Source organism: Seriola aureovittata, chromosome 14 (assembly GCF_021018895.1).
Source record: "Seriola aureovittata isolate HTS-2021-v1 ecotype China chromosome 14, ASM2101889v1, whole genome shotgun sequence".
Lineage (NCBI taxonomy): Eukaryota > Metazoa > Chordata > Actinopteri > Carangiformes > Carangidae > Seriola > Seriola aureovittata.
Window position 1 is genome coordinate 16,615,044 of NC_079377.1, and position 15,095 is coordinate 16,630,138.

Consider the following 15,095-nt stretch of genomic DNA (forward strand, 5'->3'; position numbering starts at 1 on the left):
CGTTTAGAGATAATTTTCTTTTAGTCGATGGGCCCAATTAGTTACAGTTAAAACATGTTTGTTTTTGATTCGAGCATCGCAATGTGTTGCATCTCTCTCAAAAAACCACGTGGTATCCCCTTAAAGGGGGTAAAGGGATGATGTCATCGTAAAAATACTGCAGCAAGCAATCTGCAGTAATGCATGACAGCTGGAGCAACACTTCTCAGCGCTGAATTATTATTATCATCATTGTTGACGGGCAACTACACACTCCGAAGCTGACATTTAATTTGCACTCAAAATAATGCTTTACTAAATAATTTGTTCATGAGCGAAAATGTATGCATGTATGCAACCCTTGTTTACGGAAGGACCGTCCCACTCCAATGTGATGTCATTGACACAAGCACCAGTAGGTTTTGCGCATAGAGATAGACGAGCAAAATAAATGTAGGAGCTATGGTTTTGCAAAAGTACATACTACTGCACGTATTGGTGAGTACCAAAAAAAAAAAAAAAAAAGAAATCCTGCAAAAACATTTTGTTTAAAAAAAAAAAAAATAGCATGAATGAAATGATATACGTTTTTAAAGCATGCAGAAATCACTTGCATATTTGAAGTGGTACTCAATTTGTGGCAATAAGACAACAAAGGCAAATCATATCACATAAGCATGTCTCATTTATTATCCCCCAGTTCAAGAACCATTTTCTCTGTGCTCGTCCAACCAAGTCCTTTGTCTACTTTCATCAAGTACACAAATCCAGATAAAAGCTGAGAAGATCTAAGCTGTGCACTGGACTTTGTGCTTCAGGGAGGTGTTGATGTTGCAATGGCCCACGTGGGGAAGGAAGGGAAGGGTCACCCCATACAGTAAGAGTACATGAGTGTATATTTGTATTATGTTGGAACTTTATAGGTATAGGATCCTAACAATGGTAGTCCTCTCACACTTTATACCACTGGTCCTCAACCCCAGAGCCCTGCTGGTTTTCGTTCTGGCCCTCAAATCAAGGTTACACCTGAAATTTCCAGAAAGTAAGACTTAAAAAGCAATTATCTAGGGCCTGAGGACCAGGATTAAGAGTGAGGACCAACACTGAGAACTGCTGCTCTATACCACAACACTCAACTGAAACAAGCTTATACAGTAAGTGCTGTTTAAATACTACCCCTCCCTTGTCTACTATACATTCATTATCTATTTCCTTATTATATTCCAGTACTCAAAGGAAACCATACTCCTAGCAAATTGATTTTGTCATGTCTTTTAACATTGTGTGATTGCGTTGATCTGGGTGATTATTAAGTAAGATTTTGAGTGCCAGTTCCCGATCAGTGATGCATTAGCATTACACACCAGAGCAAATTATATGACCCTAAGGCAAAAAACATGATGTACAAACAGGCTGTGTAAAGAAAGCGGAGCTTGTTCACAAGGCAAAGCCTCTCCCACCACAAAACGTCTTCATGTCCAAACTGAGTGCAACCTGCTGATCACGAAGTTGGACGCCCTCCATGTGCAGTGCAATCGTCTGTCCATGCTGAATATAATGGTGTCTAGAACTGACCAGTTCATGCAAGGAGGGTGTTTTACATCCAGCACCCAATCAATCCATACCTCAGTTGTCTTCAAAGGGGCCAAATGTTGGAAGAAAAAAAAAGAAAAGAGAAAGTCATCTGCATGTCAGTTATGCTCATCATACCAACTCTGCCTTGCAGGGTGTTCGGTCACTAAACAGATTCCCTCTGACTTGACAGTTATAATTCCAGTTTCAAATGATAAAGCGAGCAAAATCACAGCTGCAACCATGAGATACAGGTCCAATTTGAAGCCGTCAGTAAAATCAAAAAGGGAGAACAGCTTTGGGAAGCAGTGACGATTGTTTCAGGTAGACAAAACACAACATCATAGAAAGGAAATGGAAGAAGGCATATAACTGCAGGATTTAAAAAAAAAAAAAAAAAAAGCTGGAAGTCAATTATTGCAAACACAACACAGTTTGTTATAATTTTACCCCTCAAGAGAGATCTGTAAATGTGTTCTGTGTGCAGATTGAAACTGCCCTGAGTGGAAGGCACTGTATACTGAAGCAAGGTCATGTTTTCATCACATTATCCAGGTCCATACACATTACACTGACCCAACCAGGTCAGAATACAAGAAGTCTGCTGTCAACTATGCTGAGACAGGAAGGTGATCGCTCACTCGCTGTTCCCAAGGTAACAATTCACACACTACAGGGGGTATCAGCCTTCCGCTATGACTTTAATAGAGAATAAGTCAGTGAGAAGTGTGCTTGAAGTGGTTATATGATCACGGTCAGTAGTATTAGACAACCAGCACTGTGAAGTGGAAGTAGCAGCCAGGTTTTTATATGAAGGAGAACAGACAGATGCAGTTTTTTTTAGTGGTAGCGCTCTGTGTTGCAGCAGCAGCAGAATGAAACCTTAAGCATCTGGTTAGTAAAGCTACAGTACATTTTGTTTGCCCTGTGAAACCCTGTACAACGCACAAAAGCTGAGCCGAGTTTGGCTCAGGGTGGTCAAAGAGGACTGACTCAAGTGGCACAACATGACAGCATTGGTATAGCACAATAATAAAGAAATCTTAAATTTTGTTAAGTGCAGCAAAGCGCATACAATTTCAGTGTTATCCAAGAAGAACTTGACATTGACATTCTTGTCAATCAAATTAGATTAACTGTCAATCTGACAATATATATATATATATATATATATATATATATAATATATATATATATATATATATATATACACATATACATATATATATACACATATACATATACATATATATAAATAAAGCACCCATTATAGAAGTGGCAGAGTAAATTTAGTTTGGAATCTATTCTTCATCATTTAAATAGGCAACTGTATGATTAAAAACTGTGAAACAAGAAAAACAACATGTAATAAGTCCAAAATCAATGAGAGAAATGTGTAGTTACATATATATTTCTTTTTTCAAATTAAAAAAAAAAAAAGTCAACCATTTGCCTACTTTTAAAAAATAGTTTGAAGGCCGCAGAACATTTTCCCTTTGCTCTTCTTACATGGTTTGTTTAAAAGATGGCAAAAAAATAGTGCAAGAGGTAATGCAAGAGTGGGTGCTCAGAGTTGCTGATGCAAATGTGAAGCAAAAAGATAGAGAAAGAGTGGGCCTGTCTTTTAGGGAGCCGGCTTGCCAACCAGTTGGCATACACTGTTGTAATATCCACTTCTGACCCTGAAACCGGACACATCCACACCGAAGGACCGAGACCAATCCCATTCCAAAAAGAAAAACAGAAAACAGACAACTTTTTCCCCCAGTGAGACACACCTGCAAAGCCTAGCAAGGTTCCCCATAAAATGGAGATCAGACTAAGACAAGAAGAAATACACACAGCGGGACACCACCTGCGCATGCCTTTCACTTTCAGGACTGGCACTTCTTTGTCTATATTTGTCTCTCTTTGATTGCTTGAGATGCCCACCACTCAAGGTGCGTCACTTATGTGTGTCCCTTACACACCCTGTCACATGTTTCTATGTGGCCTGAGAGCCACGAGCGTCCCCATCAGGACTGAGGGCAGCTGGTCGGCCTTGAGCTAAAACGCTGGCTGTGACCATTGGCAGGTGAGCGGCTTCACTCACTAAGTTCTCATATTCGCTACTGTCTTCGTCATCCTCATCATCCTCATCGTCTTCATCATCTTCCTGCCCTGCTGCTTGTCTATCTAACGAGTCAGAGCTCGATCCGTCACCATTGCCAAGGTACGGGGTGCTGGGAGTGGTAACAGGATTGGAGCTGGCGCTGAGGCCTAAGCCCAACCCGAGGCCAAGGCCCATCCCCACTGGGCCAGGGGTAGGGTGTCCTGGAGAGCCCACAGCTTGGGGCCGGGGCAGTAGAGCAGCACTGGTAGGTGGGGACGAAGAGGAGGGCAGAGAGTCATCCTGGGTCAAGAGGTCAGCATAAGATGGTGGGTTAGGTGAGGTACTGGGCCGCTCCGGGGCAGAGGGTGTGTGGAAGGTTATCCTGGACAGAAGGGAAGCCTCAGAAGGTTCTGTGGTCTCCTCTGGAGTGGAATGGGAATCTGCAGTTTGGGCCTCACGGAGCCCTGTGGTATAAAGAAAATTTTTTTAACTGGTTATAAAAAAAATAGTCATTGTTGTAGTGTAAGGCATGTGTATGTGTATTTGTATGTATTTGCAAAGTGCTGGCACATAAATAGGAGGAAATCAAGTTGGCCTGGTTGACTGATCAAATATTTAAAAAAGGCCTGAGGGAGAGTGAGAAACTCTCAGAGCAACTGTCAGAAGAACTGAGATCTGAACAACTTTAATGACATAATAGAATCTAAAATAGGTACGTACTCCTCTCCTCTTCTGCCGTCTTGCGTTTCCTGAGAGAAATTTCTTGTTTAAGTTTGTTTACATCCTCTTGAATTTTCTCCTTCACACGTTCACTTTGTTCTACCTCCCCACACACGGCCTAAAAACAAGACAAACAGGTGGAAAGGGAAAAACCAAAAAAAACTTCCTTAGCAAACAATTTCACTACACGTCTTAGGGAAAAATCAAACAGCTGTCTGTCATCCGGCTCACCTGCACTTTGTCTTGTAGTGCACTGTAGACTTGGAATATTGTTCGGATATCCTTCATCACACCATCTTTGTCAAAGAATTCAGCCCTAGAGACATATTTTCCAATTACATCATTAATATATAATAATAATAATAATAATAATAATAATAATAATAATAATAATAATAATAATAATAATAATAATAATATCACACAGTACAAGCTCTCCCTATCTGTTCATTAAGATCATACATTACAGAGGCACAGGTTTAAATTGTGGATGCCTTCTATATCAAAGCTAAGTCAAACAATATTTCACTGGCTGTCAAACATAAATATCAGCTGGATGACCTGAGGTGAAATAGTCATCCTATCAAAGGCTGGATAATCATGCCAGCAGTCTGCACCTGCAGTGTAGATGCTACTGACACAGTATTCAACCCATCTATGACAGAAACAGTTGATCTAAGTTTAGACACAAAGACACAGAAATACAAGCAGAAGCATGTGCAGCCTGTCACATACCAGCTTTCCACTGCAAATGTATGCTGATACTATTAACACACAGTGTCAAGTATAAACTAGGACTAGCACGAACACACACGCGACGCACACACGCACACACTCGTGCGTTGGATGTCCTGGGTGCTGGGGTTGCACACCACCTGCCAGCAACGCACCCCTCTCAAACAGAAAAGTGTCTGTGGAAGGGAATCAACTCCCACTGATTACTTGAGGCACCAGCATGGGGGGATGTGATGGAGTTACACATGTACACCCTCAAGGTGAAGCTGAAGTAAGCTGTCGGATGAAAACAGGTGGCCATTACAACTCCGCACATATCAGAGGAGACACGTGTCTGTCTAAACCCTCCCTGAACTAAAAAATTGGAGAAGCACAGTGACATGGGTTCAGAGCGGAGAAAAAAAAAAAAAAAGGTGGGAGTCCAAACCTTACCCATGCTCTTTGATGACCTTGGCGTAGTTGAGTGAGGTGTTGGGCACTGAGGAGACTTTGTATTCCTGCTGGCTTGTGTTGCCAAGGTTTGGGATTGTGAGGGTGATCCTCTGGTTGTACCTACTGAGTGGAGATGACCAGTTGGCATTGCTACTAGAATGCTACATACAACTATTTGCAACACAAATATGAACTTTTTTTGCTTTCACAGATATCTCTTATCAAGCATTTCTTTATCTAGTGAGACAGATTTTGGTGACTTATGAAGCTGAACTGACAATAAAGATAAATCTCTCCCCATAGTTACCACTTCAGCATTTTAAGAATTTGCAAAGCATTGATAATGTATTTTTAACACGTATATTATATCCAGTAACAAATATATGCACTAACTTTTTTTTTTTTGAACATGATTTCAACATGTATAAAGAAGTAGGGATGCATCAATCAAACATTTTCTCTTCTGATACCTCAACTCTGGTTATCTTCTGGTACCAGTTCTTTCTTTTTCACAAATTTTAAAACTGTGTACATCACTGCATGGAACATATTGGGACATATTGACAAAAATGCAGTTTTTTTTCTATGACATTGACAAATTAACTGTATTTAATTGTGGATTGGTCATGTAATGATAATAATAATAATAAAGTCATCATAGGCCCAGATAACAATCAGACTGTAGTATCTCTGGGCAAAAGGAAAAAACATGCACACGGTGGGAACTATCTCGATGTAAATTAAAAATCCAAGCAATCAAAATATTTATTGATCAGACGGTAGTATCACAAGATACAATGAGTGTGTCTGTGTGTTTGATTAATATTACCTGCGGTTCGGTCTGAAGAGCACATATTCCAGTGCGTGTGTGGAGCTGTTGGCGGTGGAGATGAAGCTGAAAAGAAGGAAGACGAGGTCGGGCACACCAAGCAGCTGAGTCAGCTGTTTGTGGATGATCTGTTCCCTGAACGACATCTGCTGCTGCGTGTTCCTCCGGAACCGGTACCAACCAATGACGTTCTACATGACCCAAGAAACAAATCTTTTAAAATGTGTTTAATCCAATTTAGTATCACTAATCAAACCACATTCAGGACAAACTAACAAAAAGTACATTGGCCATCACACACAATATAAAGTTTCTGGGAAAAACTTCACATCATTATGAAGCCTGTATGGCCACTTATGGAAATCCCTCATAAGACAAAGGTAACATATTAATTTCAATACAATAAAATAAAATTCATGTTTGATTTCTTCTTGGGATTCATTTTAGCCTTGGTTTAAAGAGCACAAGAGGGAATCACTAATATTTTATAGGATATAAGTCACAATTATATATAAAAAATATTTCACTCACTTTCCGCCTATCTTTAAGAATGCTGTTGAGATTCTCTTCACTGACTTTGCCTGCGTAGTCATAAAAGCTGATGACAGGAGGAAAAAAGAAAACAAGTAAGTTCACTGTGATTCATCATGTTCCTGCTGCTCCTTTGCTTCTGTTCCCCAATCTTGTAAAATGGGGCCATCTACTGTCCAATGTCTAATTAATTCAGCCAGTGCAACAATGGATGTAAGTTAACTGAGTTAAATTGTCAGTATATCACAGTGAACTAAAACACAGATAGTGTAAGCTACTGTGCACACTGGGACTTTTTATTGTATCATAAATAAATGCTCAGATCCCAATAACTCCAATAAAGTGCCAATACAGCCTACCTTACTTTGTTATGCATGTTACAACAAATTGACAACAATTATATTGTCAGGATTTCCTAAACTAAACAATACCACAATGACAAATTTTCCTCCCTAAAACAGTATCTTTTCTACATTAGTACACATGATGAAATTGTGGCAGAGAGCACTGTGTCACTGATGACAACTGAAGCCGTTTGAGAATTAAAAAGCTCATATCTTACCTAAACAACTGTGCACAAGGATCATGGTTGTGGATTTCTGGAACAAATAACAACAGCTGTTTCAGTTATATCATTATAAATGTAAATATTTAAAGTATAATATTTAAAGGCATAATCCAAATGTAAGTCAATGTGTAGCCCAAAAACCAAAATTCAAAACACAAGGCCGCAATTTGCTGCCATTTATATCAGTATTTAATAAAAAACAAAAACACCTGTAATTTATATGGCAAAAATATTACTGTTTTAGACCACTTTGTTTAAGCAACACAGTAACTTATAAAGCTTGTGTTACTGAATATGTTACATTGGCTTTTAGTTTTAGTCATCTTAATATACAAGACAAAACCACACACCAAGCAAACTCTTATTCCAACCACTTTGAATAGGGCTCATTAACATAAATCAGAACATTTCTGTGGCCGAGTGAACTGAAGCTGAGGGATAAGTGCTTAGCAAAAAGCTGCTCACTAGCATAATTTCTTAGAGTTCACATTCAGTTACATCAAAGAACACTTCTCTTAACAGGACTAAAGGGTCAGAGGAGAAATTTACAAAGCAGTAAAAGCAACACACAGCTGAAAAAAAACTTGTAATCCATTATCTATATTTTTCATTTTTGTCATATTTTGTTGATATTTTTTCATTTTTGTCATATTTTGGCAAGCTAAAATCTAATATTAATTCCTGTGGCTCTGCAGTAGTTATACTGACTGATCACCCATTTTAAATGGGAATGTCAACATGAGTAATTGTGTTTTGTTCTCCCCTCTCTTTAAGTCTGCTTGACTGATTCTGAAAGGTAAGCTTCAACAAGAAATGTTAATATTACATTTCTTCTTGGGTTAAGGTTGGGCAGTGCTTTGTGGAAGTCACCTGATGTCATCAGAGGGTATGCACTTATAAGAATGATAAATGCTCTCTAATAGATGCAACTGAATTAACAGGGGAGGGAGACAGATGTCAGTGTGTACATGCCTACACAGTCTTGGGAAGAGCACTCAACAAGCAAAATATGTGAGAACACCTGTGTGGGCGGACCATGAGTGTACAGGAGCTTTAACATAACTTGTATTACGTGTTGTTGTAATAAGCCAAGTATTTTTGAAAATGGTGCAAAAGGACTAAATGGCAATAAGCTTTTCTTTTTTTTTTTTTACAGCACACATTTTGACTTGTCAAAGTAGAAGAACAGACAAGACAGGAATTAATCAATTGCTACTTCTTGCTTAAGATGCCAAAAAGTTTGTGTTTTGTCCATTTCAGGGCTTACCTACTACCTGGAGCAATTCTGCACTGCTGATCTGTGTGTCACTGATGCTGACAGTCTCTTCTTGCCTCACCTCTCCTAATAGGAAGCCCTCCTGTGCAAATACATTTTTAAAAGAACTGTAGTTATTTTATTATTTTTTTTTTACAATTAGCTGATCAACAGAAAATCAATTCCATTTCTTTGATTCAGTTACTTGGTTCAAGCAAAAAGGCCAAACATATTCCAGTTACATCTTCTCAAATGTAAATTCTGTTTTACTCTTATTGACATAAATTGAATATTTGTGGTGTCACCTTGGGTTTTGGGAAACTGTCACAGACATTGTTCACCGTTTTTCAAGATTTTATAGACTAAACAATTTATAAGCAATTAAAAAATCCTTAGTCATCCATACTACTACTCCATAGTAGTTGTAACACGGGATAGTCTACAGACTAATGGCCAGTCAGATAGAATAATAATGTTTTGGATATGATTCTGTTCATACTAAGCAACAATATAAAAATCACTGAATCATAGTCAAAACATTCCTTCATGTAACACAAAGTAACAATTCAGCTTTTTGTTCTGGGATTAAACTCAGTCGTATACTTCAAATGACAAGGAAGAGCGGCTGGTAAACACAACGTCGCCTTGCTCCTTCGGCTAATGTCAGGAATGCAGGTGAACTTGTGGCCAGCAACAATCCACCTGCTCAGGTCGACTTGTAGTCTTGTCGGAAGGAAAACAGATGTAAACAGCGCAGACGTTAGCTTAGTTTACTCTACCGCTTGCGTGAAACGTTTCTTTTTGTCACAAAGTATTTCTCTTCTATCGTACTTCTACATCGAGCAAGCCAAAGCTAAAGCAAAAATTATTTTACGCACGTCAGTCACTTTGTTAAACTGTATTGATTTAAATGCAACTCACCTTAGCTAGGGGGCTAAGAGGCAAATCTAGCCATGGCGAAACGAGAAAAACTAAAAGTTCCTAAACTGGAAATTTACTGTGTTAGCGTCGTATTTTTGATGAGATATTAAACTACTATCACATATCAGGTCGAGGTGAATGTAGACATAAGCAGCGCGACACACGGAAGTCACTTGACTTGGTAGCTTAGCTAACATGCTAAGCAGCTAACTATTGAGTATTTCCTGGAGTTCAAACTTTCCCAGCACCATTCCCATATTGATGTAGCAGATATTCCTATGCATGGCTCCTTGTGATTGGTGTGTTAACTTGATATTTAACGCCAGTGTACCAGTTACAAATGAGATCATCTTAAACGACCAGACCTGTCTTTATATTGCTGCAGCTACACAGTCTGCTTAAACCCTACCCGCCGGTAAATAGACGGGACCAAAGCTAGCTAGCCAGCAACAGGATGATGACACTGGAAAACAACACAAACTAATGACGCTGGTGAACGATCAGGCGCATTGTCGGGCTACGCGCACTTTAGCAACCACTGCATAATAGTCTGTCAACACAATTCGGAATACTTACATGATCTGAGTTGCTGTTGGCGCTGTGATAACACACAGAACTAAAAGTATAACCTGAAATGGATGCCGCCATGATGGAAACATCCCTATCAATCCCAATGCCCCCCGCGGTTGCAAGCACGCTCCTCGAACGCAAGATCTTCTGGGAGGTGTAGGCGAATACTTGACCAGCATGGAGGACGCCACAGAAGGCACACATGGCTGTGGAAATACCTCAGAGCCGGAGGGAGACAGATGCTCAGAAAACGATTTTGGACCTTCAATACTCGGAACGAAAGACTAGTGAGTTTTGTGATCCGCTGCTAATGTTAACTTACGATGTTTGGTTATTCTCGTCAGGCTTCACAGCTACGAGAGACAACAACAAAGCTAATGGATATAACTTCAACCCTGTCAAAATATGTTGTAGGAAATGTTTTAAGTCGCCACTTATTTTAGCATTTTATCCACCTGGCAGTACTGCAACAAATGCACTATTTTAAAGAAGCTTAAACGCCCAACAAGTGACGTTAAGAGGAAGATAATACTTGCCGTCAGGTAGATAAATGGAGTAGACCCGCCTCTACCTGTAGACCCTAAAAGGCTGTTTTCACTCCATTACTATTTGCCTATGTCTATTAAAGTCAGAGATTGTTAAAAGGATGTTGGGGTGATGTTTGCTGTAGTCCTGAACAACAGAGCAGCAGCCTTCATGGGAGCTTGCAAGAATAACACTGATTTTACAAGACATTAGCAGTTCATATAAACTTAACATCAGGCTACTTATTCAGTATGTGTTTATTTTTTGCACTACACTATGTCATGCTTCTAATATAGCAATGTGTCATCTGGGTCTAAGGTTTTTATATAACCAATTGTCAATGACTGTCCTTTTCTGCAGTTGGGAAGATGCATACCAAAAAGAACTTGAGACATTCAAAGACATTGGGGATGTTGGTGAGATATGGTAATTATATAGAATACTGACACACTAAGAAAATTATTGCTTGAATTAACTCACATTTCCACTGGTTGTTTTGTTTAGTGGTTTGTTTTTAGATTCTGACAATATCCTGTCACTAAAGTCTGTGTTTTCGTCTTCTTTTAAGGTTCGGCGAGGAAAGCATGAGTCGTGTGCTGCGATGGATGGACAAAGTTAAGATCCCAGAAAATGCTGCCATTCTGGACATTGGCACTGGAAATGGAGCATTTTTAGTTGAACTGGTGTGAACAGAGTAAAAATACATTTTGACACTTTATTTTAATGGGTTCTTAATTTGAATGTTCTGAAAGGGTCAGTTCACCACAATCACAACATATAGCAACATCTGTGGATTATCCAGGGTAACGAGGAAATTGTTAATGGAAACAATCATTGTTGTTGTATTTTTCTAAGCTTAGAAAAGTACAATCTAAATGCAAACTCAGCAATTTCAAAACCTGCATGACTAAATGCCACTAAGGGTTAAGTGGAAAATATCTTTTTGATTGAGGTGAACTGAGCCTTTATTAGATAGTTTGCAATTGGCAGCAAAGTCTACTGTGATGACCAAATTCACAAACTAATTAAAACTTTCTCAGACATTTCTTTAACAGTTGATAAACTTTCGATAAACATTCTTGCTGTGTTTTTAATTCAAGGCTAAACACGGATACAGGAATCTGACGGCTATAGATTATTCTCCAGCGTCTGTAGAATTGGCCAGAAATGTTCTGCAGGCGGAGGACTTGACGGATATCACCGTAAAGGTGGGTTCAGCCATGTTTGTCGAACTATAGAATTACTGTACAGTTAACTTACACTAGTATAGGGGATACAAATTCTCATGTTTATTGTGTCAAGAAATGACTGACAATTTGAAAAGTAAATGTTCTAATTGGGATTTGAAGATTTGTGGGTTTTGTAGAAATACTATAAGGCTGCCAGTGAAATGTCTTTTGTTATAGTACCCAAAAGCACAGTGAGGATGATGGCATTTACACTTTTAATTGATCACTGTTGTGCTGTATGAGTATTTGGGGAGCTAGGTGAAAAGTGCGAATCAACATTTTATTAAATTACACTCACTCCACTGAAGTGCTGTATAGGTATAGCATAATATTTTAGTTTATCTGGTGGATTCAATGCCATGCACAAATCACCCATTGATACAAAATGAATCCCATTAATTCCTAAATGCCAACGATACAATATAGCTTTCAGCATTGGAGGGTTAGAGGAAACTCTCCTGTGTTTACCATGTGGGAGAGTTGGATAGTAAGAAAGCCCTGAAAGTGATGGAAGCCTGCCCACCATTCAGATTAATCCACCCCAAACCCAAAATGACTTGGCAAGATTTAACATGTCTACTAATGTATATGTATGCAAGAAAAAACAGGTAGTAAATGCTGGCTGGTCTATAAGGGATGTGATGAGTGAGTGTTCCTCTCCTGTGTGCATACTACACCTGCATATATGTTATATGCATAAGACACCTATGACAGTGTGTGTTTTGCTTGGGCAGGAAGCCTGCCATTGAAGTCAATATTGACCTAAGCTGGGCAGGGGGAGCACTGTGTGTGTCTGTGTGTGTAAGAGAGTGAGAGAGATGATATATTGGCATCTTTGTTGATTTTTTTTTTTTTTTCAATACTGCAGGATGCCAAAATAATAATTTGTGTGAACTTGCTTGTGTTTAAGTGCATATGTTTAAAAAAAAAAAAAAAAAAAACATCCTCGTCAGGCCATACCTCAAAAGTCAGTTTCAAATCTATGCCAAGCCCAGTCTCTTCTCCATTAGTCACTGTCCACTTCCCATTCACCCTTTAGTATCTTCCCATTTTTTCTGTTTTTTAGGCTCACACTCAAATTGAACCCATGTCAGTCGCAACAATATAATGAACATTTTTCTGTCTCCGCTGTTGATCCTCTCTCATAAATCTCAAATTTTGTGACCCATGGATTGTGAGTATGTGGCTCTTGAGTTCACCCCAAAGATCTGGTGTTCTGCCCTCTGTCCAGATAAAGGGCTCCTTTCACTGGTGGTATGGTAGGTCAGCAACCCTCTCAGAATTATGTCAGCAGCTGGAATTTAGTTTTAAAGTGAGCCAATGAGGTATAACACATTTCATCTTGGTTGATGCTGAAAGGTTTCTTCTGCCGGTAACTATATAGTTAGAGAGTCAGACTAAACTTGAGGCGCCACATTTTGTATTTGCTGCAGGGCTGATCAACAGACAGACGTTTCTTTAACTTCTCACTCTTTTCTTTATTTTAGGAGATGGATTTCTTAAACTGTCAAGGGGAGCTAAAGGACTTTGACGTCTGCATCGACAAAGGAACATTTGATGCAATAAGTCTAAACCCACACGACACAGAGGAGGGCAAAAAACTATATGTCCAAGCTTTAAAAGATGCTCTTAAGGACAAAGGATTCTTCGCTGTCACTTCCTGTAACTGGACAAAAGAGCAGCTGCTAGACAGATTCAGTGAAGGTGAAGAAAATTGCTGAAATTAGGTCTGATCATTTATTTTGATCAGTTCTGTTGAATATTGCTGTGGGAAAGAACTGCTTAAAGTTTGTCTGTCAGAGTGTGCTGTTCTCCTAACAGGCTTAAACAACCCCAAAGCACTTTTTTGAACATATTGAATGGTAGCTCTAATTAGACATTTAAAAATGTAAATGAAAATTATGTCAAGTCATTAATTTATTGTTTTGCTCCTAAACCTAACCTAAAGATATGGCATATTTGTTAAGTGCATGTTTGCAATTTTAGGTTAAAACTATTGGAAAAAATGTTGAAACGCATCGGTGTGATTTATAGTTGTGTTGCTCTGGCATGTAACGTCTTTATACATCTGGGTGTTTTGTTGTCTGACCCCCAGTCAAAACACAGACACAGTTCTGCAACCCTGACAGTTACCTGGCAGGTTGTTAAGCTGCAGGCAACAACAGTCTTGTAAAGTCAGAATTTCGGCAAGCTTCCATTAGCTGTCACTCGTCTCAGTGTAGTCACTCTGATGAGCCTGCAGGGGGCCAAAGGGCCATGAGATCTCATCTGTCACACTGACAGCCTGTCTTTACTCGGCCCCAGAAAGCACCACAGATGGTGGATGAACAGTTCTTTGCTCACAGTTCTCCTTAATGCCCCGTAGCCATAGTCTACAAGGAAAGACTGTAGGAATCTGTGTGTAAGGCAGCATGTTGATGTTCTGCTAGTTTGCATAATGCACATGTCTTAACCTGTACTTTTTTCTCTGTGTTGCCTCACAGGATTTGAGTTTGTACAGGAGTTGCCTACACCCAGTTTCCAATTTGGAGGCAGGACGGGCAACAGTGTGACAGCACTCATCTTCAAGCGACTATGTTGATTCACATGTCCCTGGAGGATATTTGTCTTTTTTTTTTTTTTTTTCCCATCAATTCTGTAGTTTTTTTTTTTTTTCTGTTTGTCACAGGAAATCATACTATCTGAGTATATTAAGATATTTTTTTAATACAAGATCTGATTATTTAGGATCCTTTTTTAAAAGACTTTGTATACAGAAGCAGACATACAGAGTGGGACAGTTCTCTTGAGATAAAACAAATCAGCTTTGTTTTGGTTTTGTCTCATTAACTTTACACTGACCCACAGTGCTAAAGACATCTGCTAAGTATATTTATGTGACATTATTCTGTAATGTTTGTGACTCATTTATGCAGATTAATAAGATTAATTGATTCATTCAATTTCACTTTTAAGGTCATTTCTATACAATAAAAATGTTGCTGTGTATCTCGTAGTATTCCAGAAATAGTACTCAAGTTATTTTCTATCAAAACTATTTTAGTGCATACACATGGATATATGTAACCTCCTGTTTTCTCTGTAGATTACGAAACAAAGACACAATCTGTTACTGACGATTACTAATCTCGCATAGG

The 15,095-nt window shown here is 39.0% G+C and overlaps 2 protein-coding genes across 3 annotated transcripts; one reads left to right on the plus strand and one right to left on the minus strand.

The window, feature by feature from the left end:
- Nucleotides 1–646: 646 nt before the first annotated feature.
- On the minus strand, nucleotides 647–10,408 carry abraxas2 (abraxas 2, BRISC complex subunit). 2 transcript variants are annotated; one of them, XM_056394802.1, is made up of 9 exons: nucleotides 10,211–10,408; nucleotides 8,726–8,816; nucleotides 7,453–7,489; nucleotides 6,891–6,957; nucleotides 6,360–6,550; nucleotides 5,531–5,650; nucleotides 4,595–4,679; nucleotides 4,364–4,481; nucleotides 647–4,107 (listed from the first exon to the last, which is right to left on the minus strand). In XM_056394802.1, the coding sequence occupies exons 1-9, from the start codon at nucleotides 10,406–10,408 to the stop codon at nucleotides 3,536–3,538; spliced, it is 1,479 nt and encodes a 492-aa protein (XP_056250777.1). In that variant the 3' UTR covers nucleotides 647–3,535. The 2 variants fall into 2 exon arrangements, with proteins under 2 accessions (XP_056250777.1, XP_056250776.1); XM_056394801.1 differs by having other exon boundaries at nucleotides 5,531–5,653.
- On the plus strand, nucleotides 10,370–14,946 carry eef1akmt2 (EEF1A lysine methyltransferase 2). Its single transcript, XM_056394803.1, has 6 exons — nucleotides 10,370–10,491; nucleotides 11,090–11,155; nucleotides 11,298–11,412; nucleotides 11,830–11,937; nucleotides 13,446–13,662; nucleotides 14,442–14,946. The coding sequence occupies exons 1-6, from the start codon at nucleotides 10,382–10,384 to the stop codon at nucleotides 14,537–14,539; spliced, it is 714 nt and encodes a 237-aa protein (XP_056250778.1). The 5' UTR covers nucleotides 10,370–10,381; the 3' UTR covers nucleotides 14,540–14,946.
- Nucleotides 14,947–15,095: the final 149 nt, after the last annotated feature.

Excerpts from the sequence above, each read along its gene's own strand:
- abraxas2 (XM_056394801.1), bottom strand. The coding sequence starts at position 10,408 with ATGTGTGCCTTCTGTGGCGTCCTCCATGCTGGTCAAGTATTCGCCTAC. Across the intron at positions 8,817-10,210 it reads CCAACAGCAACTCAGATCAT|GAGGGCTTCCTATTAGGAGA; the intron begins GTAAGTATTCCG and ends GTATTTGCACAG. Across the intron at positions 7,490-8,725 it reads AGAATTGCTCCAGGTAGTAG|AAATCCACAACCATGATCCT; the intron begins GTAAGCCCTGAA and ends TATTTGTTCCAG.
- eef1akmt2 (XM_056394803.1), top strand. The coding sequence starts at position 10,382 with ATGGAGGACGCCACAGAAGGCACACATGGCTGTGGAAATACCTCAGAG. Across the intron at positions 10,492-11,089 it reads ATACTCGGAACGAAAGACTA|TTGGGAAGATGCATACCAAA; the intron begins GTGAGTTTTGTG and ends CCTTTTCTGCAG. Across the intron at positions 11,413-11,829 it reads GAGCATTTTTAGTTGAACTG|GCTAAACACGGATACAGGAA; the intron begins GTGTGAACAGAG and ends TTTTAATTCAAG.